The sequence below is a fragment of the Eumetopias jubatus genome, unplaced genomic scaffold (genome assembly GCF_037043125.1).
Source record: "Eumetopias jubatus isolate StellerSeaLion01/CBP00866 unplaced genomic scaffold, mEumJub1_p1.0 scaffold_10, whole genome shotgun sequence".
NCBI classification, from domain to species: domain Eukaryota; kingdom Metazoa; phylum Chordata; class Mammalia; order Carnivora; family Otariidae; genus Eumetopias; species Eumetopias jubatus.
Genome location: NW_028274816.1, coordinates 36,137,169 through 36,162,998, shown reverse-complemented (window position 1 = coordinate 36,162,998; position 25,830 = coordinate 36,137,169). Strand labels below are relative to the sequence as shown.

Here is a 25,830-nt window from a genome sequence, read left to right as displayed (position 1 = left end):
GGCTAACCTTGAAATGCTGCCGGGGGCGGCGGTGGGGGGGAACACCACCCAAACACCACTCCTATGATGCTTGCTTTGGAAACGACTTAAAAATATCATTTTTTAAAAATGTCTTAGGGCTGCGTTTTGCAGCTACACCCCGCCCCGTTCCCCACTGTTTGCTGACCTGGAGACCTCTCAGGCCTCCCCCCCCCCGCCCCCCCAGCGGAGGCAGCCCGAGGGCAAAGGACGGAGCCCCGACTCACTCATGTAGGTCACCGCGGGTGCTTTCTTGGGCTTCGTGGGTCTGACCACCCTCGGCTGGACCCAGACGGGCTTCTCATCGGGAATGGGAGCCACCTCCACCTCATTCATCTCGTCTGTTTCAGGTTTGGGGCTGTACGTCTCTTCTTAAGAGTGCAGAGGGTGAAAAAGAGAACACGGTAGGTGGGGGGAGGTCAACAGAAATGCACTTTGCGGGGAAAACGGCAACTGGGAAAGTGCACTGGCTTGAGGTTCACGGTCACAAAGGGTCGCTTCAGCGGCAGAGAGAAAGTTACACTTCAGAGCAGGGCCGGCCGGGGGAATTCTACAGCCAAGGCAAGGCAGGCGGCCGGGCTCTCTGCGCGCCGTGTTTGCCTTGGACCCAGGAGCAGCCGGGCCGACCGGAGGCGCAAACCCCAGTGCCGCACCTGGGTGATCAGAACGGCTTCTCGTCCCTCCTCCCGCACGCCACCACCTGCCCAAGGAAGCAGCTTCAGGAGGCTGCCTCACCCTCTGACCCCAACCTGGCACTGTCTGCCCTGAGGTCCCCCTGGCCCCCGGTATTCACTGGGAGAGGGGTCTTCCTCAGTCCGATGACCCGCGTCAGTGCCCTTGGACCACGCTGCGCCCCGGCCTCGGGCATACTCTGCTCCGTTCTGCACCTCTGTGAGTCATCACTCAACCAAGCCAACGCCTTTCTCTGCACTGAAGCTTCACTGCCCAACGTGTACAACCAGCCAAAGACCCAATTCCAGGTTAAAAACAGTTGCTCCATCGGGTCCTGGTATGTTTTCCACCCCCAGTATTATCTCTTCTCCAACCATGACCACAACCCCCAGGTTTAACACATGTTAATTAACCAAACAAATTCCATTTCTCATGAGCATCTTCCAGCTTTTCTCCTGAGAGACACCTGTGGGCACTCATCAGCACCCACTCGCAGGCCATCAGGGTACCCAACTGTAAAGTCAGCCAATGCACAGGAAAGTCTTGCTGTTTTTATCTGCTTGCAAGGCCTTGTCAAGGACTAACTGATGCGAACCTTGGTGGGGCGAGGGGGGGAGCCCTCTCACCTTTAGTGTGCACACCCATTCCCCAAGGGTGTCTGAGGACCAGAGCTGGTAACCCCCGCCTTGGGAGCCCCTCCTGGGCCTCTCTGTGGCATGGGATTCAAATTCAAGCAGCAGCAAGTGCTCATGAACTCCCTAGCCTCACTCTCATTTCTCCTTAGGAGCGACGACCTCTCAGCTCCAAAGGGGGACCAGGTGTTTTGTGGCTCTGCAAAACAAGGATCCAAATCAAGGGCCGATTCTCCAGGGCTTTTCAAGGCTGGGATGCGCTGCATCTGTTTCACGGGCCGGTGCCCCCCTCCCCACGCACAGCCGCCACCCCAGGTGAGGAGAGGGAGTGGGATTTAAGCAGGAGGCGGATGGCAGTCCTGAGCCCCGATGCCATCCTTATCAGAGCTCTGTTGACAGCCATGAGGCCACCACCACCTGCCCCTCCCACCAGCTGCAAACCCCCTGGGGCCAGGAACCAGCCTGCTTCACCCACCCCCCCCGCCCCCACCCCCAGACACCCAACTCCCATCTACAGTTTTGCTCAACAAAATCTGCTAAATGAAGGATGAGCTAACCCTTAAAGAATTCTCTCTTTGAGTTCTTTCCGGGGGGGGGGGGGGAAGAGAGAAGAAAAGAGTCCCAGCTGAGTTTAAAGACCTTCATGATGAGAATTCTGAAAGCACCGCCTGGAGCCAAAAGCCAGAGGCAAAATCTTTACGAAGACACTGGGTTTGCAAACGCCGTTTGGTCCACATCTTCTGTCTCTGGTCTGCTCTTCCCGTCAATGTGGCCATTCAGCTTTGCCCTTCACCGAAAGCCAGAGCTATCTCTGGAATGAGCCGGGTTTTCTTCCACTGGCCTTTAGGATTTTTATACCTCATAATCGTGGCTTTATTCAGCCGAATATAGTTTGGTAAAGCCGTCTAAAGCATTTGAGGGCTCACTATTTAAGAAAATGGGCAGACAGTCCTTGCCCTCAGACACACACATGAAAAGTGGAATGCTTACCCAGAGGACAGGCTGTATTTGAGCACATCCTAATTAAGATCCCCTGTGTGGAGCAGTGCAGGCCTGGGGAAATTCCATGCCCAAGTTCACCACAAGGTTACTGTGCGCACCATCCAGCTCCGGACCAGGGGTCTCGGGCCCCACAGCATTGCTTACATCGGCCTGCAGATTCCTACCTGGTTCTATAGGTAGGGACAGAGCTCGTGGCTAATGTGCACTGGGCACACACTGAATGATTCCCTGCCAGCTCGATGCTTCCTTGGTGTGCTCTCCTCGCTCCCTAGGAGGCCTGATCAGCCCCATTTCACAGACCAGAAAACTGAGGCTCAGAGAGGCTAAGCTACCTGCCCAAGCTCACATAGCTGAGTGTCAAGCTGCCTGTCCATGAAGCCCACACCCTTGATCACCACACGGTTTCACGGTTTCAGGCTGGAGGGATGGAAACGTCTCGAATGGTCTATCTTTAATCCTGCTCCATCTCCATTATAGGTCAAGGCCTTGCCAGGCACCCTCAGTCAGTGCTTATTAAGTAGCTTATGCAGATAAGCTGCTTTACAGGAGATTTTCTGCCTAGTTAGCTGAGAAAACTGGGATGCCTGCCAAGGGGACTTGGGTGTTTTCCACCAAAAATAAAGAAACAAGCACAAAGGCTTCATTGGGTGGGTAACCCAGCATCTGAGGTGTCTTTGTGTGCATGTGTTCTTTGAAAATGACCCTCTGTGTGTATGGGCAGTAGATGCATTCAGAACACATCTGCTCCATGACCCTAGAGCCCCCAGAGCAAGCTGACAGTTGGAATAACAGGTGATTGGGGTTCCAGGAGAGTCTGGGGGCAGAAAGAGCACAGAAGCAGGTGCACTGCCTGTGTAGTCAGGGAAGGCTCCCTGGAGGAGGTGTGACACCAGAGCTGTGTTTCCAAGGAGCGGAAGGGTTCACCACATGGATGAGGCCCCCAGGCAGGGAGAGGGCCTACAGTCCCCACCAGATGAGGAAGGACCCCATGCAAGGTGCTAAGTGCAGTCAGACCTCCCCACCCGCACTTCTCCGAGAGGGTAATGAGTGTGTTTATTAGGCACTATGTGTGGCTTGCTGTGTTAGCAACCCACATCCTTCTCTCTGCACCCTCCCAGCAAAGCTTCTACAGACGGACTCTTACTGCCACTGTTACAGAGGGGCAGACTGAGGCCCAAAGAGAGCATGCAGTTTGCCCAAGTACGCACCTCCGGTAACCATGGAGACAATCCCTAGCCTGAGCAGCTCTGGCTTGTGAGCCTGAAGCCCCTCACAGAGGGGCTGACGGGCCCTGAAAACAGCCCTATGACGAGATTAGGCTGGAGCAAAGAACAGTGGGAGACCCAAGGAGAAGCCTCAACGGGCCTTGCTCTCCCTCGGTCCCCAAATCAGTGCTCAGGATCTGACAGGGGACTCACCCATCCTGGGGGACTGGACAGGAGCCACAGGCCCTGCCTGCCAGGGACACAGGTAAGGGCCCAGACACCAGCCTCCACCCACGATCTCGTCCTGCCCTGACCCCCACCTCCAGGCAGGGAGACTGAGGCTCAGACAGAGGGGGCGGCCTGCCCAGGGTCCCGCGGCCGGAATGTGGTCGGCGTGCTGTTCCTAAAGCAGATGTGCCGGGCTCTAGAACCCGTGTCTTGTGAATGCAGGCTTCGGAGCGGGGATATCCGGGGGGGGGGGTTCACTAAAAACAAGTGTGTGGAGCCCCGCCTCAGAGACAGAGAAGAGGGGTGGGCCAACGGGAGAAATTACAGTTAACAAGCCTCCCTGTCTCCCGGGCTCATGACCACGCCTCCCTCATACCTACAGGCGCCTGCAGGTGCTCTGGCCCCTGTGGGAAGCACCCTCCCCTGCTCTCACCCTGAGGCTGCATCTCCCTCCTCGACGGCCACCTGCTCAGGAGGCCTTCCCTGACCCTGCTGGATGACAGCCGATGCTCTTGCTGTAAGCTCCCTGGGAAGACACATGTCACTGCTCATGGCCATGACCCCACTGGACCCCAGTCTTTTGAGGGTAGGGCCTTAAGTGTCAGGTCCCATGATCATCCCCATAGATACCACCCGGCAACGTTCTGCATGCAGCAGGTGCTAATAGATCCATACCGAATGCGCGGACTCCCTCACTGGAGCCTGACGTACCCAACGGAAGCCTGGTGTTGTCATGCCCATCTTTGGGCAGAGCGACTGAGGGGTCTGAGAACCAGCCTTGAAGTCTGCCCCTTGGACACTCCACTGCCCGTGGATGACACACAACCCAGGGAGCAGCACAAACACGTTTGTCTCACGTCCAGATCCTTGCACCTCCTGCCCCTCGGCCCCCATGATGGGCAGAACCAGCAGTGAAGAGCTAGCCGAGACAACAGGGCCCCTGGGCCGTGACCGGGTCTGGGACCCCCACCCTAGCCCACCCGTTTCTGCACCCCAGAGCCCACCAGACTGACAGGGAAAGCCTGGCGTGGAGAGCCACCCTCTCCCGCCCGCCAGCGCCTCGGGGAGACCCCCTCTGCTATCACAGGGCCTGCTGGGGCAGCCACGTGGACAACACGTCCCAAACACAAACACCTGGTTAGCCCCTCAGGCCCAGTTCCATCCCTCCTGGGACAGAGCCCGAGAAAATACTGCAACATGTGAGCGACACTTTAGGCACCAGGATACGTTACTTCTAGTAGCGGGGACAGTGGAAACGTCCTGAGAGGGCCGACCAGTAACAAGAGGTAGGATACGTGGCAGATACGTGGCCCCTGAAAGCGAGGCAGCTGCCCAGGCCGCGGCAGGAAGGGAACCGTGAACATTTACAGCAAATCCAGGTGAGGCATCAGCAAAAGGCAAACAGGGTGGAAGGAAGGAGGCCATCAAGGAGGCAGGCCACCCCTGCCCATCCTGGAGGTCACCTGGGACGGGCACCGTCTGGTTTGTTGTGTATTTAAGCCATGAGCGCCAATGACAGCAGGGACGTGCGTGCGGCCAGCACCCAGCTCAGGGTGTGGCCACAGGAGAGGCCTCCTGGGGGGACATGCCAGCGCAGCCCCGTGTCCCCAAGGAGCCAGGGGGCTGAACCCCAGGACTGGAGAGGGGGGTCTGCCCACCACGCATGGCTGCACAGGCAGGGGGGAGGGGGCACCTTGACTTCAGTGTTCCGTTTTCCCGTTTGACCCACAGAGGGGACAGCCACTCGGGGTGGCTTCGAAGTCACTTCCTACCTCGGTAACACAGGTTGTTCTTACAGCCGCCTCCATAGCTGGGCGGGCACTCGGAGCAGGGCCGGCCGGTTTTGTACGGGGCTTCTCCGATCCAGTTGCCCCTGCGGACACACCAAAAACACCATCAGGAGGGGCCGCCGCCCGAGGGCCGGGGGCCCCTCCTCTCCCCCTTCCTGGGCTGTCCAGGGGAGGAAGGAGGGTGTGTGTGCTGGGTAAAGGGGGAGAGGCAACTGCACGGAGCCTAGAGAATTCTAGAAGAATGCTGGTCAGGAGCTGTGGCATACCCTTCCTCCCCAGCACCTTGGTCCCCTCACGTTGGGGTGTGTGTTACCACCCCCCGGGCCCCACATCTGCCTGTGTCCTGCCTTACACAACTCTGAACACTGCCCCCCACCCCAGCCCCAACCCCTTCATACTGGAAAGCTGCTGAGCTCCCCCCGTTAAGCCGTTTCTCAAAGGAGTAAAAGTCAGCATGTTTCACGGAGTACCTCGTGTTTACTAAGCTCCTACAACCCGGTCCCCCCATCCTTCTGACACCCAGGCGGGACGTGCTGGAATTCCATCCTTTTTTAGAGGAGGCCACTGGGGCTCAAAAAGGTTAGGTGACCTGCCCAAGGTCACACAGCAAGCAAGTGGAGGGGCTCAGAGCCTTTGAGCACTCTGCCCTCGCGGTCGGGACCAAGGTCCCTCCTGATGTCATGGACACCGTCCCACCTCCCTCTGAAGTTCCCAGGCAGGAAAACTGGAGGCCGGTCAGGGCCTGGTTCTCCGGGGGCCAGGTAGCAGGTGCGGAGCGGTGTCCCCAAGCCCCTCTCCCAGAGCCTGGGCCTTTGGCACACAGGCTGGAGCCATGCGTGACCAGGGAACAGTCTCTGTGATTCCTTCTAGAAACTTCCTTCAGGGTTGACCTGGTTGGTCACCCATCTGTTCACTCAGGAAGGCAATCCAGAGCCCCACTACTAAACTAAGCCTGGCCCTGGCCTCCCTCAGCCTCCCTCCGCTGAGCAGTCCAGGGCAACTCCCCAAGTTGGACCCCAGCCCTGCCCGCCGTATGACCCCACCGCTGCCCTCAGCTCTGGCCCTCTGTCTCCTTCTCTGTATCAGGGGCCCCAGCGGGAGGTTGTGCGGTGACAGAGTGATGGCGTGGAGGCCCTCAGACAAGGGCCCCGCTCATGGTGAAGGTCGCGTGCTCTGCGAGCGTTTGCTGAATCAACTAGCTTGTCAGGTGGCGTTTCTGATGGCTTTCCAGGGAGGTCAGGGGCCCCTGCTGGTGCTGGAAGGTGTGGTGCCTGGCTCAGCACCCTGCAAGGCCAGGGGCTCGGACTCTTGAGGAAAGAGGCCACGGATACCACACAGCAATCAAAATGGCCCACTGAACAGGCAACACTGTGCATAAATCTCAAACGCACGGTGTTGAGCAGATGCTGGGCACGAAAGGGCATACATGTCTGGTCCATTCGCGTGAGGGTCCAAACCAGACGCTGACCGATGCAGACAGATGTCAGATGGTGGCCCCTCTGGGGGACATTCTGGCCCCTGGAAATATGCTCCATCTTGAGCTGGGTGGTAGTTACAGGGCTACATCCGTATCATACGGACTGAATGTGTGTCTCCCCGCTGCCCACTAATTCCTGCGTTGAAGCCCTAACCCCCAGGGGGGCTGTGTGTGGAGATGGGGCTTCCCAGGAGGTAAGTGAGGTGAAATGAGGTCACGGGATAAGGCCCCAATCCCCCAGGACTAGTGTCCCTAAAAGAGGAGACACTAGGGAGTCTGAAGAAAGGCCACGTGAGGACACAGGGAGGAAGGGACTCGCCGGCATCCGGCCCCGCTGTGCCACCACCTGAGACGCGCAGCCTCTGGGCCTCAGTCATGGCCACCCGCGCCGGCTAGCCCACGCAGACACATGTGGGATTTATCGGGCCGCACACTTAAGACTAGTGTGGATCATCCATACGTTATTCTTTTTTTCAAGAAAACAGCTGGGCGCTGAGAAAGGCAGAGCTCTGTTTCTGATAGGACCTTCACGTGTATTGTTTTTTTTCTTTTTTGTACAGAGTGGAATTGAAATATCCCTCGTGCCCCACCGGCCACTCTGCCAGGGATCCCACCATCGTGGGCGCGTTAGCGCTCTTCCACGGGGCTGGCGTGCCCCCCTCCACCGCAGCGATGGCCTAATCCTCCCGCCCTCACGCCGGGCCTGTGGGCTCCGAGACACGGCCAGCACAGGCGTGCCAGGCACTTGACGGAGAGCATCTACTTTCCTCCTGACCTCAGCAATTCCCTCTCATCCCACCTCCTCATGGCCACTGCTGACCCAAACCAGCTAAGCGAGCTCATCCTCATTTCATTCGATCACTGAGCAAATACGCCTCAAGGGCATACTGTGTGCAGGGGCTGGCGCTAGGTGACGGCCAGCCCCATGGCCGGCGTGCAAACCACAGGCCACACGGAGAGGGCAGTGTCCAAGAAGCAGCACAGCATTTGATGAGCAAAGGAGGTGAATGAGTCAAAAGAGGGATGGACGGCACACTCATGATATCAGGATGCTGTGAGGAGGAAGGGCACTGAGACACAGAGGCTCCATGTGGTCTTTTCTAGAAGATAAAACTACATAAAAATGCAAAAACCAGGTCTAGCATGTACGCGTTTCCTAGAGTGCTACCTGCTGCATATTTTCAGAGAAAAAAAAGAATATCGCTATGGCACACCCCACTGGTTGGCCAGCCAACAGCTATTCCGGCTTCTGATTTGCCCAGGGAGTCCCAGAGGATGACTTGCAAAGCCAACTGGGCAATTTCATTGGTTGAAGCCAATTAGGGAAATCTTGTGCCCCACCCCCGATCTGTGAGTGGTCTAGTTCTGGCCAGTGACAAAGGGAGAAAGTGGGCCAGGGCTGAGAAAGGCCCAAGAGAAAGCCCTTTTCTACCATTCTCTTCCCTTGAATTCGGGAAGATGTGATGCCTGATGCTCTGCAGCCATCTTGGAACCATGAGGATAGGCTCGTACAGCAAGGAAACAGAAAGAGCTTGAGTCCTCACTGACACTGCTGAGCTTTTAAGTTGAACTGGATGCATCAATCTCTACATGTCTTGTTATGTGAACTAATGAAAAGACCTCACCATTTAAGCCAACTTTAGTTGGGTCCTCCACGTCAGGCAAACACATCCCAACCCATACAACCGTGGTCCTTGTTCTTACTTTGGAGAGTAATTGCAGACGAGGTAGACCGCATTCTCCCAAACATCTCCCCAAACGTTCATCCTCTCGCAGGTGTTCACAGCACAGCCAATCTTGTTGGTCGTGGCCCAGACTATCTGAAAAGATGACATCCACGTGTCAGAGCCAGGGACAGGGCAGAGCGGGGCAACATAGTCTGGCCTGGATCTCCAGGGTGCTGGCGCTAAAGGGGTGTATGTTGTGAAGGGGTGAAGGACCAGATTTTTTCCCTAACCCCCCGAAGATCCATGTTTGTTAAACACACACACACATACACACACACAACACACACCCAAACAAAAACAAACCACACACGAGGAAAATGTGCTAGCGATGGAAAACTGCCATACAAGTTTCTAGCGCTTACTCCCCATTTCTGTGCTTGTATCACAAACCCAAGCTCAGCCCAGCAGCCGTACTTTAAATAATACCCAATTAAAGGAAAATATTATGGTAATGACAGAGCAGTTTTCCAACTGGGTAGCAGTCCTGCAGGACCAGATAGATGAGTGATGGGGTCTGAGGGTGCTGGGCTGAGGTCTCAGCTCGGGCCTCGGGGATTTACCTGTGTGTAGTGGGTGCACATGGGCCCAGAGCACCTCTCCGGACACCAGGGGTTGCACTCGTGGGGGTAGGGGTAGGTGTAGTCCTTCACTTCGTCATACCAGGACTGGACATGGAAGCCGGGAGAGCGGTACCTGAGATGGCAGATCAGCTAGTTATGTCCGGGCCACCACACACCCAATAGACCGAGACCGCAGCTCACGGCACAGCCACCCACGGGGCGGGCTGGAGAAGGGGGCTGCTGTGGGTAAACAGCCCCAAATCCTGTCCAGCATTTGCTGTAAGTGCCTATAACCCAAATTGGCAAGGAGCTCGCCTGGGCATCCCCGGAGTGCCTGGGTTCCAGGAATTTCCCTGGGTGGCCCACACGCCACCTGTGTGTGCAGGAAACATTTGCCTGGCCCCCAGTGAGTCATTGTTTATATTACTATTATGTATTTATGCCCATGTACATTTGGGGAAATACACGTAGCCCACGAACCCCCGATTTCCCAGATATGATTGTTAAAACACAACTTGATTGAAAACGTGAGTCCCTTTAAAGTCAGTGCAGAGAAAAACAGTGAGTAAGTAACTGTCCAGGTAATGCACAGAAGGAATGCCGAGGAAGGTCTGAAAGCTGCAAAATAGCCAGCTATGGGGGACAGGGCACATGGGTCCCCATCACCCCCGGAGAAGAGCCTAGAGGCTCATGTTTCTCTATCATCGTGGCTGGCTTCATTCCTCAGCTGCCGGAGGGGTACCCAAGGACTCAGACAAAAGGTAGAAAATGAACTGAAGATGTAGAAACCTGCAGGATGCAGAGCCCTGGTGTCACCTGGGCAAACCCTTTCCAAAACTTCCTGTTTAGGATCTGATCCCCTGAGCCCTCCCTCACCCCCACCCTGGTCATCACCGTGGGTGGCCACAGCCCCCTTGCTCGGCCCCATCCACCAGGTTGGCATCGCTGCTTTCTTCCCAGGAAAGAAAATAAACTGGACACAAATCACTGGTCAGCATCACCAGCAAGTGTAAACAAAGCGGTTTCGATAAAGAGAGAAGACACGAGGGGTCTGGCCATTTCTGAGAGCACTGTGGTGAGCCGGGCAGTTAGAGGTCTTGTAACAATTACTGTCAGAGCCCAGAGTGCACGGTGGTGGTCAGTGATGTGGCCAGGGCCTGCCTGGAGAAGGACGCTGGCCGCCACAGAACCACGGAGCCACAGGGCCGTGTGGGGACACCCGTGCCCGTCTGATTCCCCGGAGTGCCACGGCCAGGCTGCCACAAGGGCCCGGAGAACGAAGGGGGCTCTTTGGGAAAGCAGGTTGGCACTCAGCATCCCGCAGGGGCAAGCTCTCTATGCCCCCGGCACCATCAGTCCCAGCACTAAGCCTGATGCAGCAACAGCAAGACCAGATCCAAGAATGGCTAACGTTCGGCCTGTCGGCTCAATGGCCCGAAGGCAGCCTTGACAATGATGCTACAGAATAGAAGAACCGTGTGATACCATATAAGAAGGGGGGAAAGAATTAAAAGCTGTCCTGGCCATCGTTACCACGAAGTAAAAATATGCCGGCCCACAGCCAGATACTACACAGGAGTCCAGGAATATTCTGGCTGCTGAGCCAGGCCAATGGAATGATGGGTTTTCTCCCTGTAGACATTTTCTTTTAATGCTACTGGAAGACTGATTTTACAAAAAGCAGAATTCACCAGAAGGAGGAAAAAAAAAAAAAAACAGGTGTTAATTCACTTCTGTGACGTCTGGACCCCTCATGACACCTGCTCAGGTTCTGTCCTGGAAAGGCACTGACCTAAAGGAAGCTGACTATTTGCAGCCACACTGAACGCAGGTGTTTACAGAGCTGGGGAATATCTGGGGTGCAAGTCAGGCAACCTGTACTTTAAGGGGATACTTCAAGTCTGGTCTAACTTTTCAATGATGCCGGCAAAGCACAAGTGGGCCTTGAGCCCCTGGCCAGCCCTGGGTTCGGCCCCGGAGGACTTGCGTCCACAGCACATTGTCTGGTTGGTTGGTGCGTCTGCACCAGCCAGAAGGCATATTCCCCATGTCCCCTAAGGAAACCAGCCCTCAGCCAGGTGGGTGCTCAGATGCATGCATCTTAGAGACTATGCTCAAGAGCCTCCTCCGGGCAAGGGGGCCTGGGTGGTAAGGGTGAGCCTCCCAATGGCCGGACGAGGAGGGGAAGGTGAGGGACAGCTGCTCGCCAGGTGGAACCTGGCTGGGCCTGGAGAAGGAGCAGAACCCAGACGTGCCGGGGCAGAGAAGACACTCTAACCAGCACTGCTTGAGCAACATCCCCATGTTCCCAGCTCGCCCGGCCAGCTCCCTGCCGCAACAGGCTCAAGAATCCTTTCAAGGAAGTGGGATGGAACCCCCAAGCTAGAAACCCCAAGCCTGGTGACCAGTGTCTGGAGCCAACAAGCAGGCTCACATCCATTTTGCCAATTACTTGGAAGTGGCCCTGGGCACTGAGCCTGTTTCCCCACATATAGACGGGCATGGGGGATCCTGAGGTCTTACCCGCGACAACGGACAGCGAGCACCAAGCCCAGCACACAGTAGGTGCTCTGCAGGGGCGGCCAGTTCACAAGCGAGGGGGGACCGCGGCAGCTCTTACCTGCCCCAGTGGACGGCCAGGTTCTGCCCGAGGGACACCAGCAGACTGGTGGGCCCGTGCTCCCAGAGGCACTCATGAGCCCACGCTGCCGCCGACCGCTCCAGCTCCTCGTCCCAGGTCTGCAGGGAGAGGAGACATGGGCCGCCAGGGTCAGGGATGGTGTAAGAATGAAACCTGCAGCCACAGCCCCCGCATGGGCTCCCCGCGGAGCCCGGGCCAGGTCTCCGTTCTCGGACACTGGGTTCCATGCAGATGTTGGACGGGCTCCTGACCCGGCAAGCGGGGAGGGGCAGGGCAGCAAAGAACTCAGAGCAGCCCGGCCCACGGCGGTCCTCGCAGTTCCTGCTCTGGGCTCCCACTTGCCCGGGATGCTGAGGCAAGCCCCTTGCCTGGGGGTGCCCTCGGCGCAGCCCTGTGAACATGCTGAACACCACAGGACTGTATGCTTAAAAGCGGTCGAAAGGGTGAATTTTATGTTTTGTGCATTTTACTGTTCTAAAAAGAAAAGGAGCAAGAAATGCCTCCCTCCCGGCCCATCCCGGGGGCGCAAGGGCAGGGTCTGGGCCAGAGGATCTGAAACAGGCTGCACCGCCCGTCCTGCCTCCCCGCCGGCCCAGGGACGCAAGTAACTCCCCAGGAAGGAACACGGTGAACAAAGCAGCAGGGCTCACTGCCCTCGGTCAGCTGCTGTCCGTTCTACTCCTGGTTGCCAGGTGGGCAGGCGCTGTTCCCTCTTGGGGGCGCCCCAGCCCCCGACACACAGGAGGTGCTCATGGGAAGACGGTCAGGCAGAGCCCTGGGACCTGGCCTGGAACGGGACACTCACAGCGCTAACTGCAGGCCCCCAGGACGGAACATGATGAAGCCGAGCACCTCCCCAACCTCCTGCCCAGCCACCTCTTTCCGGCCTCAATGCCAGAGACTGTGGAACATCCAGGGTGAGTCCTGGCCTAGGGCAGATGCCTCTGTGGACCTGGGTCACACCCCTGGACGCAACCCCCATTTCGGCCGCCGTGGATGTTCTGGGTACACTCGGACATCGGACTCCTCTCTTGATGTGCCCTCCGAGCACTGTGTTGCTTCTGCCTGGGATCCTTCTCCCAAGCCCGGGACAGCCTGAAGTGGGGTGGGGACAGGCCTGCCTTTGGGTGGGTGATCCTCCTGCTGCTCTCTTTACTTAGCAGATCCAAGCCCCCGCTCCCACCGGGAGACCCCATAGTATACTGTGATGTTGGACTTCCTCCCTCCTGTCTGCTGGACTTGTGCATCACCCCCTCCCCAATAAACTGCCCGAACCAACTTGGTGGCTCCATCTCCAAGCAGGCCCCCGTTGATGCTCCATGCAGGAACAGGCACCACCCACTGCGAGGGGAGGGCCGTGGAGACAGGAGAGAACACCAGGATCCCTCTGGCCGGGGCCAGCTCAGGCCCTTCCCAGAGTCCAGGGAGGCAGGGCAGAGTGTGTGCAGGCGCTGACCCCACCCCGAGGCTCACTAGCTTCTCAGAAGTTCACTGTTTATTCTAATCAACGTGAACCTTGTGTGCCTTTGGTCCGCGTCCATAACATTTTCTGCAGCTCAGCGGGGAGGGCTGTAAGGAGGGCCCTGGCCGATCTCTGGGGGTTAAGGGCATCTGAAATTCTGGCTGGAGGTAGAGGACGCAGCCAAACAAGGACCTAGCTCTCCCCTCCCTGCTTTCGACGCCTCCTTCTGGGCCCGCCCTTCACCTCCCACCCTTCTGTTGGCTCCAGCTGTGCCTGGCACATAGTAGGACCTCAGAGAGGCACAGGTGAACCTTCTCTACCCTCCAAAGGGATGACTGGGGCAAGAAAGAGGGAAAGAACCAGGCAGTGGGGGGCACTGGTGAGAGTGCGGGGCCAGGCTCTGCCCCTTGCTGGCTGTGTGACTGTGGACAAGTGGCTTCACTTCTCTGAGCCTGTTTCCCCATCTAGGCTAATGATGCCGCCAGAAAAGGATTTGGGGGAAGGTTGAATGAGCAGGCCTCAAGCCCCCAGGCAAGGTACCGAGCAGCTCTCAGTAAACGGTACCTGGATATTAAGGAAATTAACTTTTCTCAAGCACCTACTACATGCCAGGAGCAGGGTTAGGCCCTGTACCTGAACACCTGCCACTTGCCAGAGAACATTATTAGCACCACTTTCTTATTTAATTCTCAGAATAAGCCCTTGAGGTTAAGTTATATTTTCCCACTGTTGCAGACAAAAAAAACCCTTGAGGCTAAGAGAGGTTAGGTAACTCGCCAAAGGTCACACAGCAGGAAGTTAGAACTTTAACAACCCAGCTTTATCTGGCTTCCCAGGGGTCTCATCTTGCTCTGCATATGCTGTCACCAAGCGCTGGTCCCACTCCACTAAAGTAATAAGTCACTAAAATAGAAACAGCAACAGTATAGTTAACATTTATTTAGCACTTACGCATTATCTCATCGACTCCTCCAAACAATCCTATGAGAAAGGTACTTTTATTGTCCCCATTGTGCAGGTGAGGAGACCTGAACACAAAGAGGCTAACTAATCCGCCTGGAGTCATACAGCTACCAAGTGGCAGGCTGGCTCCAGAGCCCAGTCACCTATAAAACCTCAAAATAGGGTGTCTCAACTCTTTGGAGTTTTAATGTCCGCCTTTCAGGGCTAAGGCTATTTCAAAAGGACCACGGCCGAAGCCCCAGCAGGCACGGCTGAGCAGGAAGCTGGATTTTCAAGATAATTTCTCAAATGAGTGCCCCTTGTTTGGGTGGAGACCGGAACAGACGGGCAGGCCTGGGGTGGAGGAGCTGGGCCTCGTGCTATCTCCCCTGCCTCGGGGCCCCTGCTCAGAGGCGTCACCAACAACACCAGTGAAGGCTCAGCTTCCCTGACAGGCAGGCCATTTAGACCTAAGGACCCAGATCCCAGCTCTAATCCTGAAATAACACAAAATAAACAGACAGGAAAGCATGGCAGGCTCGTGAGAGGCTACACTGACGTCCCCTGCTGCCTATGTGAGCCCTGCTCACTGCACCGAAACTTCCATACAGCCCTGGACAAGCACAGAGTGGAGACATGAAGACCAGCGTAAACTGAGCCTGTTCCCGACAGGAGGCAGGATCCCCGGGGTTTGGGGCTCAGTCAAGCTCCTTGTTGGGCACCATACAGGGCCTTGGGGTGGGATGCGGCCCAGGAGGCAGGCCGACCCATACAGAGAGGTGGAGAGTGTCCTCTCCCCCCCCCCCCCCCCGGGGACCGGGCCAGGTCTTGGGAAGGATGGGGGAAGAGTCCACACCCAAAGCCACCAAGAATTCTAATTCTCTACATCTTTAACCCTAAAAAGGCCTGCTCCAGCTGCTGATACATTACTCTTCCTCCTAAGATTAGCACAACCCCTTCAGAGTAAATGCTTGGGCCATGTTCTTGAGGGAAAGAAGAAATGGTTTCATAACGAGTTCCCAAAGGACAGCCTTGCTCCAAGGGTGTCTGCACAGAAAGGCAAGCCTTTCATCTGCCCTATAGCTGGTAACAGGCCACCTGGTGAGGGCAGAGACGGCGACACTGAGGGGCTCCCAGGCACGTGGGGTGCTCCCTGATCACAAGCACCCCCTATATCAGAGCCCAAGGCACCATGAAACGGGACAGTAGAGTCCAAAGGAGGGAGAGGAGCTGGGTCCTGAGTGAGGCTTGCTTACAACAGGATAAGGCACGAGGTGGGGACAGGGCTCCTGGGGGAGGGAGGGCCTGGCAGCAACTTGGGGGAACACCGAGTGGCCTCTCAGGACAGATGAGCTCGTGATCGAGGGCCTCCAGCGCCAGGCAGGAGCATTTGGGCTGCATCCTGGTCACAGAGGGCCCTGAGGCTCCTGAGCAGGAGACAGGCTTGCTGAAGGTCAGGAAGGGCACAGGAGGCAGGGCTCAGGGCAGGCCAGCAGGGGACAACGTGGGAGGTGAGAAGCCCCAGGGCTGATCGAGGTGTTGGGAGGACAGGCTGGGCAGACAGGAAGCGGGCAGGGGCAGTGGGGGTGCCAGGGTTTAAAATGGGCATGGGATGATGGCTGCAAGCCTGGGTCCTGCAGTCTGTTCTGCCACTACCAGCTCTGACCTCGGGCCTCAGTTTCCTAGTCTATAAAATGGGAGAAAAGCAGCAGGTGTGTCACAGGGCTGGCAGGACGGGAAGCGGTGCTAGCAGAAACAGAGGGGCGTGCATGGACGTGGGGCCGGAGGCATGGGCTTGGAGGGCCGACTGCCCCTCTGCTCCTTACGCGTGGGATTTCCCCAGGCTCACGGGAGACCCTCCGCTGTCCCCTCTCTGCCAGCCCCTCGCTGACAGACACCCCATCTCTCACGGACTCGGCCCCGTTGCTGCTCAGACGGAGGAGGGCGGCAGATGGGGCCAGAGGAAGTGCTTACCATGTACTCCATGTTGGAGGCCGGGGGGTACACCTGGCCCCTCAGTTTGTTGTGAAGCATGAGGATCTCCTCCTTGTCCGACCTGGGGATGGCCCTCCGGACCCGGGAGTGGGGCTTGTCCTGCTGGTATTTGCTGAGCAGCTTCTCCAAGTAGGTGACGTTGGGCAGGAAAAAGCCTTGGGCTCCGCAGACCAGCAGCACCAGCCCCAAGGGGACGACTCTGTTCAGGACACAGATCATGGTGCCACGCAGGCAGCGAGGACCTAGGGGGACCAAGCAGGCTGGGCTCCTGAGGCAGTGCTGGGGCACGGAAGCTCTGAAGGAAAGCAGAGGGCAGTGGGGGGAGAAGTCGATCAGTCTTAAACCAGCTCCAGCGTGAGCTTGAGCAGTGAACAGCTCTCCCCACTTGAAACCCGAGACTCCCAGAAGCTCAGTAACCGAGGTCCCACAGACAGAAGAGGTGGAGCTACCCTGGTTCCTCTCTCCCTAGACGGTCACAGAGTGTCCGAGAGGACAGGCAGGGCTTGAAAGAGTGTGTTTATTCACACATCTCCCCTCTGATTCACCTCCAAGGGAGAGTCCGTCAGTCACGGGAGCTTTCCTGGGCATGTAGTTTGTGCTATAGACACTGCGCCTCGCCCCGGGGAGCTCCCACTCGGGCTGGGGCGAGAGGCGAGGAAAACCACAGTCCCCACCTGCGGGGCAGTGCTGACTGAGGGCGAGGAGCTGGAGGAAGGGGCTGCAGAACCCCGCCGGGGTGCTGACCCGCCTGGGACCCTGAGGGGCCGTGTCTTTCCATCAAGGCTCCTTCGGTCTTCCCCCACACGAGCTGCAACCCGCTCTCATCGGTTGAGTTGGCTAGGTTTGCAAGACAACATCCAGCAGAGGCATCAGCAGGGGCACGGCGCAGAGGGGCAGGGAGGCAGAGTGCGAGTCAGAGCATGGAGCCAAGGAGCCATGGGAACAGGGCAGTTCCCACTCTGACCCTGGCAACTCTCCAGGGTCCTGACGGAGCTTCAGACAAAAATAACCACCATCCAGCAGGGAGGCCCGGCATTCTCCAGACTGGGTGAGAGCAGCCTCCCTCCAGGGGAGTTCCCTCTGGGGCAGAGCCCCGGGGACTGGACGGCACAGAAGGCCGTGTGTGCACTCGCCTGCCCCACTGGGAATCAAACCAGTAATGCAGACCCCTGTGGTCCCGACTCCTCTCCAGGATTAGTCGCACCGCCATATATGAACATTTCCCAGCTGCAGAAGGCCAGGCTGACGGAGATGCCAAGACACTGACGCTGGACTGCCCTTGGTGACACAGCAAGAGCAGAGACCCACGTCACGGAGCACCCACCGGGCGTCACGACGTCACGGGGTCTGTGGCACTCTCCGCCTCGGCAGCTTCAGGGCCAGGGTACCCCCGAAGGCATGAAGCAGAACTGCTCCTAGGACTCACCCCCGAAGGCATGAAGCAGAACTGCTCCTAGGACTCACCCCCGAAGGCATGAAGCAGAACTGCTCCTAGGACTCAACTGTGATTCCACTGGACTAAAGCCTGGGTGGGGCTCAAATCACCGGTGGGCCCCATTCAAACGACTCTCATGGGGGGGACAGGTAAATAGACGGTGGGGCAGTCGGGTGGAGTATTACACAGCAGGGAAAAGGAACAACCTAGAGCCGTGTGAACGTCAGCATACGTAAATCCCAAATCCAAAGTTGGGTTAGAAAAGTAAGTTGGAGAATGTAACACTAATGGTCCTATTTACGCCAACTTTAAAACATACAGACCACGGTTCGTATAACTTACGGGTACATATGGGTACAGACACACATACACGTGTGTCTATTATATGTGCATATTGTATACATGTGTCTGTGTGTACATATGTGTACATGGGGGGTTATATAGTAAAACCACCCCTGAACCAGACCAAGTTCGTGGTGCTGGTTGACTCCAGGGTGAGGGATGGGGAACTGGGAAGGAGAATATGAGGGACCTTGTCTCAACCTTTAACATATTATTTGTATTTTTAAAATCTCAAGCAGATAGGGCAAACTGTCCACCTCTGTTCACTTTAGGGGAACAGGCTGAGTTGGGAAGAACTGCAAAGCGGTAGCCCAAGGAGGGTGGGCGCAGGGGCCAGACCTGGGTGGGGAGCCCATGCTATCCTTTGGACGTCTCTCGTTTTTAAAAATATCAGTTAATAAAAGAAAACAAAATGCCAAAGCATGAAAAGACAAGGAAGCAACTGCTGGTTCCACGTGCACCCTTCCAGCGTGTTCTCTTGAGCCAGTGAGACCCTATTCCTAAAGACAAGACAAGCCGCCTTCACTGTGCACTTGATGGGGCCGCCTGAGCCCAGCACTTGTAGGAGGGTCCTTGTCTGCACGGCCGCACAGAGAATTTGTAAAGCCTCAAGGGCAGCTTTTGAGTTGGGAGCACTGTTTCCGGGGTTTGGTCACACGCTCCCCACGGAGGTGAACACAAAGGACAAGACACGAGGGCCTCCTCAGCCTCACCTCAGCCAGTGAGCCCCCGGGAAACGCAGACATGCCCTGGGTCGCGCCGCTCACAGCATCACAGGGGAAGCACGCCTAGAGCGCCGTTGGTTCTGAGAGCGGCCTGGCCTGGCCAGAGCTCGGGGGACCTGGGGTCCTCGCGGGGGGGGACTGAGACCCAGATCGTGCCACTCCTGCTAAGTCCGGGCTGCAGGACAACACCGAAGGCTCTAGCAGAACCATGAGGACGAGGGGCCGGAGGCTCTCCTCCCGGGACCCTGCGCGGTGCTGCTCTGGACTGAGCTGGGGCCCCCCCAGATTCACAGGCTGGGGTTCTGACTCCCAGAACCTCAGAATGTGATTGTATTTGGAGACAGGGCCTTTAAAGAGGTCATTAAGGTAAAATGAGGTCACGAGGTGGACTCTGGTCCAATCTGACGGCTGTCATCATGAGAGGGGAGATTGGGATGCAGACCCCACGGAGGGAGGACCCACAGGGGGAAGGCAGCGTCTACAGGCCCAGCAGGGCTGCCCGCAGCGGGGGCTCGGCCTCCAGAAGCATGAGAAAATCCTGCATGAACAGGGCTGCGGTCCCAATACCCCACTGGCCGCTGTGGGGAAGGGGGCGGGCGAGGGGCGGGGTGCGAGGTAAATCAGGAGGCCAAGGCCCACTTCCCCGGGGCATCACCAGCACCCTGGGCCTGCGCGGCCCCTCCAGCCTCTGCCGCCCCAACAGCTCAACCAGAACTTGGGGCCTAGACACTTCAGCCCCTTTCCCACCCACCATCAGACAATTTAAACCCTTTCTTCAAATGAGACGCGTGCACTGTCCGAGGCTGCTCGGGGCTTCCCAGGGACAAGTACAGTCCCCCACCAACCAGGGAGGCTGACACTGAGGGAGACCCCACCGCACACCGGTCCCTGGATTTCTCCTCTCACCCACCTGATGGTCTTGGGTTCTACTGCTTCCATTTTACAGAGGAGGAGACTGAGGCCTCTGCAGTGTCCGGAAGAGCCCAAAGTTGTACAGCGGGGGAGCAAAAACTGAGCGCTGGGACACAGCCCATCCCGCCCCAGGACCCTTTCCTTACGCTGCCCTGTCTCCCTGAGAGTGGGCTTCCCGAAGGAGTGCCCGGCACCAGCCTGCAGGGGAGGGGGCCCCGCGACAGCCCAGTCTCCAGCAGCAGCCCCGTCCATGCCGGCCTCCAGGTCAGATGGTGATTCCTGGCGGTTAGAGGACACCTGTGTGTCACCCCCAGGGGACTAAAACCTTACATCATGGTGACCTTTCACCAAAACACGCCTCCATCGCCAGGCCTGGCACGCACCCAACCTCCCTCCATCACTGTGCCTGTAACTCCCACGTGGCGAGCTGACCTCCGACCCCTGACATCAACAGATGCTCTCTGAAGAGCACTCTTTGGACTCCTGGTTTTCCGAGGCTTGGCAAACCTCGTTTCTAGAGAAGGCCTCCTCCACTCTGTCACCCCCGGCCTGTCTCCAGTGGCTGGAGACACACGTCGCGGACCGCTGAACAGTGCAGCCGAAACGCTCTCCAGAAGCTCTGGCACTCCTTTGCCACAGTTGCAAACCCAAGCCAAGACAGGACTCCTGAGAACGTGCCAGATGTCAGGCCCCCAGGGAGGTGGGGAGGGGGACCAACGACGCTTTCAGGCCCCAGGGCCCACGGCAAGACCCAGCCTGGCTAACGAAAGCCACAGGGAATCAACTTCCTACAACACTGCCCAGGGCTCCTAAACGCACCTGGAGCCCACCAGGGAGGTGGCGGTTTCTGACCCCATTTTAGAGGAAAGAAAACTGAGTCCAGGAGACACTGCTTGGTATTGGCGAGGCTATGCAGCCCGTTAGAGGTGGAGCCGAGACGTGAAATCCAGCTTTCTGAAAGCATGGGGGACTTTCAGCCCATGGTCGGGGTATCCGCTCTGCAGCTGCCCCGCCGCCCCGCCAGGGCTGTGTGGACCCGGAGAGGATCAGCAGACCCCCGTGTTCCCAATCTAGCAATGGCGTCTCCTCAGGGTTACCTCCTAGGCAAGGCCACCCCTAATCCTGCCTCTCGGGAGCAAGTGACAGAAAGGGAGTACACGTGGGGCTCCATGCGTCATGCCACCAGGGCTCTGCCCGTGTTTGGGAGCGTCTGCCAGGAAGATGAATCTCAGCACTGCGTTTGTCGGCCGGCAGCTCTGAGCTGTGCCAAAGCTCTTCCCTCCTGCACATGCTGTTCTCACAGCTCATCCCATGGCCCCAATCTGCCTCCTCCCTGCCCCGGGCCAGCCCAATTGATTCCTGCTCTTTCGGCTACGATTCATCTCCAGGGTCACGGCTGAATCACGCCCCAACCAGACCTGTCGGGCTTGTTCGCCGCTGAATCGCTGACATCTGACACGTCGGTGTTCAATAAATATTTATGAAAGGAATGTGTGGGTTGCATCCTCCTGAGGAAGTCAGGAGAGCCGTTGAAGGACAGTGCAGGGTGCGGGTCCTCCGGGAACACCGAGCTGAGTCAGCTCCCGACGCAGCCCCTAGCTGGCTGCGTGGCTTGGGCACAGCATGTCCCTGCTCTGGGCCCCGGCCACCACGTCTATATGGTAGACGGGAATCACAGGGCTTGTCTGACCTCAGCGATTCAGCGGTCAATAAGCCAGGCAGGTCTGCGGACGTGCTTCAGTGCCAGGAAGCTTCCAGAAAGCAGCGTCCTTTCATCTGAGGAGCAGGGCTTCATCCACCTGGCCTGGTTAGGGTCAGGGGATGAGCTGTGTGATGAGGAGCAAACGAGATCATGAACATGGGTGCTTCATAAGTGTTAGCTATTTTAATGAGGATGACAATGCTACATGCGCCACAGAGGCAGTGTGTGAAGAAGTTTCTAGAAGCCCAGGATTAATGATGGGGAATAAAGACCATTCTCTCTTCATTACAGTATTTCAGAGCCCCACCTCTGCCTTGATACAAAAATCTAATTTTTAAACAACATATTAAATGTGTAATGCGTGCAGTGTTTAAAAACTGTCCCCTAAATTCGAAACACACTTTACTGAAGACGTGCCTTGAGCCATGGCCACTTTCTCCCCAGCTTTCTGGGGAAGCAGGTTCCGAGATGTCATGAACCGTCGTGAAGACTGGCCAGCTCGGGGTCGTGATTTCAGGGCCCCACATTGGGCGTGGAGCCTACTTAAAAATTTTAAAAATCAAAACAATAAAAAGGAACCAGGTCTGGGGCATTAATGTTGACTCTCTGGGCAGGAACAGCCCGTACGTATGTTCATGGTCATTTGCACTGATGACAATGACCCAGTTCACGTGCCATGAGGGCCGACGTGCTCCTTCCAGGGCTCAGCCTTAGCTGAGTCAAGAAACCGTAGGTGCCCTAGATCCCACCATGGCTGCATCGCGTCTGCTCATACTATCTGCCTTTCCCACCATACTGTGCACCTGCTGAGAGCTGGAACCAGTGTATGCTGGTAAATGTCCAAACACCGACACTCCAAAAAATAAAAAAAATAAAATCACCCTGATATGTAGTGTTTGTCAGGTCCCTCAGGACAAACATTCCCACGGTGGCCAATTTCAAGCAACCCGTGTGAGATCACTGACAGTGGAATTTCTGGAAAGACACAAGATGGCACATCATTGTGTGGTCTTTCCGCCACAGGGATGGAACAGGCACCGATCACCTCACGGGCAGAGATGACAGTGAAGTGTGGGAGAAGGCTGTGACAGAGTAAGTTCTGAGCTTTCATTACCTTCGTTGTAAAGAGGACTTATGTAACAATAAGTTCATGTCATTTGACGTTTAAGGGTGGTCTCTGAAAATTTAACAAAATGCAAGGAGCCGGTGCCAGCCCACCGCTGGCTGGCCCTGAGTCATGTTGCAGTTCACACCCCAGAGAGTATTAACTGCTCCACAAACATTTATCACAAATACCATAGCCAGCCGTTCTGGATGTGACCCCGCAGTGGGCCCTCCACTCCCGTACTCCACAGGCTGATGGGGTCATGGCCGCAAGGACCCTGTCCTACAGGTGAGGGAACAGAGGCTCCAGAGAAGCCACTTGCTCACAGTCACACAGAATGTCTGCGAGTGCCGATGTATCGTCACACTCTTGCTGCTGGCCCGAAGGTGAGCTCTCCAAAAAGTCAGGGCAGGGCAGCTCTAACCTCCCGCCCATGTCAGCCAGGCTCATTCAGGAACACGTCCGCCCCATGTGACAGCAGCTAACCCGAAAGGCCAGGGGTGCCCCACGCTCTGCTCTTCCTCGGAAACACAGAGGGGAACTCAAAATGTGAGTGGGGCCAAGGGCAGATCACAGTCATACCCACAAACCACCCAAAATTCGAGGAATGAAGCCATGGCTGGGAGGGGGGAGGAGGGACACCCCAGCATGTCTGGGGCAGATCCCAGGACTGGCCAGAACCTCCAGGGACGAGGATCTGGGTGAGTACCAGACACCCGGGATGTGTGGAGAGGAGATCTCCCCTCCTCGATGGGATCCAGTTTTCCTTAAACTCTTCCCCACAGGATTAGGGCTGGACACAGTAGGAGGCAGGCCTTTTCCCTTCCCTGCAGCCTCCCCACCCCCAGCCCTGGCCGTCCACAACCGAAGACAGATGGCCAAGAAGAGCCTATGCAAAACCCATTTGATTTTTTTTTTAAGATTTTATTTATTTATTTCAGACAGAGAGAGAGCGAGCGAGAGTGAGAGAGCATGAGCACAAGCTGGGGGGAGGGGCAGAGAGAGAAGCAGGCTCCTGGCTGAGCGGGGAGCCCGATGCAGGACTCCATCCCAGGACCCTGGGATCATGATCTGAGCTGAAGGCAGATGCTTCACTGACTGAGCCACCCAGGTGCCCCTCAATTTTTTTTTTAAGATTTTCCTTATTTATTTATTTGAGGGAGAGAGGAAGAGCAGGGAGAGGGGCAGAGGGAGCGGGAGAGAGAGAAAATCTCAAGCAGACTCCACCCTGAGCGTGAAGCCCAAAGTGGGGTTCAATCTCACAACCCCGAGATCATGACCCAGGCCAAAATCAAGAGTTGGACGTTCAACCAACTGAGCCACCAAGGAAGGCGTCCCTCAATTTCTTAAATACTATGTGGAAAATATACAAAATCCTAGGCAAAAGGAGAAGAGAGCTCATTTTGCAAAAAAAAAAAAAAAAAAATTAAAAACCAGATGTGTTTAATATAAACCAAGACAGTAGATAAGAAGAGCCATTTTAAAATGACTGGATAATGAATCAATACATTCTCAAAATACCCGGTATCTGACTCCAGGGGCCCCTCACCTGCCTTCTTGCCCACGTGTGGAGGTTTAGCAAAGCTTCAGATAAACATCAGGAAACCGTGGGCTCCCACGGACTGCTCCAGGGCCGTGAGGAAAAGCGTGGATGTCAGGTCAGACCCGGGTTTGAATTGTGGCCTCACCATGTAGAGCCTCGTGCCGCCCGAAAGGTCCCTCAGCCTCTGATTTTCCAGGTCCTCAAGGGGGACAATGAGGCCCTGACTTGCTCACATGGATCGAGAAGGGAGGGTAAGAAGTGGTTCTGGGGCTGTCTACTGACTGTCTTTCCTTCCTCCTGGTGAGTTCAGGCATCTCAGATCCTTTCTGCTCCGGGCTACGGGGCTGACGGCACCCGCACCAGCCTCCTGCCTGAAATGCCTGATTCGTGGTATCCGGTGGTATCTGTAACGGTGAGTCACGGCCCCTGGCTCTGAACCAAGCTCAAAGACACACGGCTCAAGAATCCTACAGGACCAGGCTATGGAACCTCCACACCGCCGTGCAGACGGAAATCCCAGGGCATGCCCCTGGGTGGCCACGGAGTCCTTCGCATGTGCAAGCAAGCAAGACAGTCGGCCTCGAGAGAGGGAGGAGACATCACAGCTAACAGACAAAGACAGAAGGCGTGAGAAAACCGCCCGGGGAATGGGAGGGTAACTCCAGGCAGAGGAAGGACAGGGACCACTCTGGCTGGGGTGGACAGCAAGGTCTCGCTCAAATCACAAGGAAGGGGAACCCCAGACAGCAGGGACCACAAGGTCAAAGGCTTCAGGATGGCCCCTGTCTTGGCATGACCGAGGACAGGCACAAAGCTGTGGAGCTGGGAGGAAATGGGGTCACATAGGAGGGCAGTGCCAGGTGGCCAGGGGCCTGGAAGACCATGGTGAGTCCTGCTTTTATTCCAAATGCAAAGAGGAGCATCAATTGGCGGGGGAGGTACAGTCGATGGTGATAGGCTTTGAAAGCCCATCAGCATGCAACGACACAGGCAGAGCTCAAGACCGAACAAAAGAAGCCAGACTCCAATGATTAAACAGGCTCCATTCTGTTAGAAGTCGGGAAATGGTTCCCCGGGGGGGGGGGGGGGGGGGGGCAGGGCCAGGGGAGGGGCCCGGGGGTGGCTCGGGCTCCCTGCAGCTTGTGCACTTGGGGAGAAGTCACCCGGAGCGCACCAATGAGCACGCACTCCTCTCTGGTAACGTGAAACTTGAATACAACTTTTTTCAAGTTTGAGATCGCTCTGGCTTCTAAGAACAGACCAAGGGAAGTGTGAGATGCAGCAAGGAGGAGAAGATCCTCGGGGCTGTCCCTAAGGAGTCTCAGGGCTGAGGCAGGTCCAGGGCCTGGCCTCAACAGCCCTTCAGACTGCAGCCCAGATAAAGCCCTGCGCCCGGCGGGGGCCTCCCCCTTGGACCAGACACCAACTCTCCCAGACAGGGCCCGGTTCATCCCAAGTCTGAGAGGGCACTTTGTCCGGCGGTGCCAAAGCTGCAAATGCCTTCCACGCCAGTGAGGCCCGAGCCTTGAAGGTTCCCGGGAATAAACAGGGTTTTCAGCGGCCAGGCGCTTCCCCGGGAGAGAACAGACCAGCTGTGTCGGAGCTGGTGTGGGGCAGAGAGGGGGGTGGCGGCCGATGGTATACACACACTCAGATATATTTTCAGCGCCGTTGAGGGAACTGCTCATTGTTCCAGAGGGGGCGTTTGGGGCTTA

General features: G+C 56.8%; 1 protein-coding gene across 5 annotated transcripts in view; it reads right to left on the bottom strand.

Annotated features, from left to right (window-relative positions):
- Positions 1-25,830, bottom strand: part of CRISPLD2 (cysteine rich secretory protein LCCL domain containing 2) — a 124,126-nt gene that overhangs the window by 81,481 nt on the left and 16,815 nt on the right. For all 5 annotated transcript variants that reach the window (XM_028093632.2, XM_028093655.2, XM_028093641.2 and 2 more), the window contains exons 2-7: positions 16,331-16,646; positions 11,932-12,050; positions 9,312-9,444; positions 8,729-8,844; positions 5,530-5,630; positions 246-389 (exon numbers count right to left, since the gene is read on the bottom strand). In XM_028093632.2, coding sequence (XP_027949433.1) covers positions 246-389; positions 5,530-5,630; positions 8,729-8,844; positions 9,312-9,444; positions 11,932-12,050; positions 16,331-16,570 — 853 coding nt within the window. In that variant the 5' untranslated portion in view covers positions 16,571-16,646. The remainder of the gene's footprint in view (positions 1-245; positions 390-5,529; positions 5,631-8,728; positions 8,845-9,311; positions 9,445-11,931; positions 12,051-16,330; positions 16,647-25,830) is intronic.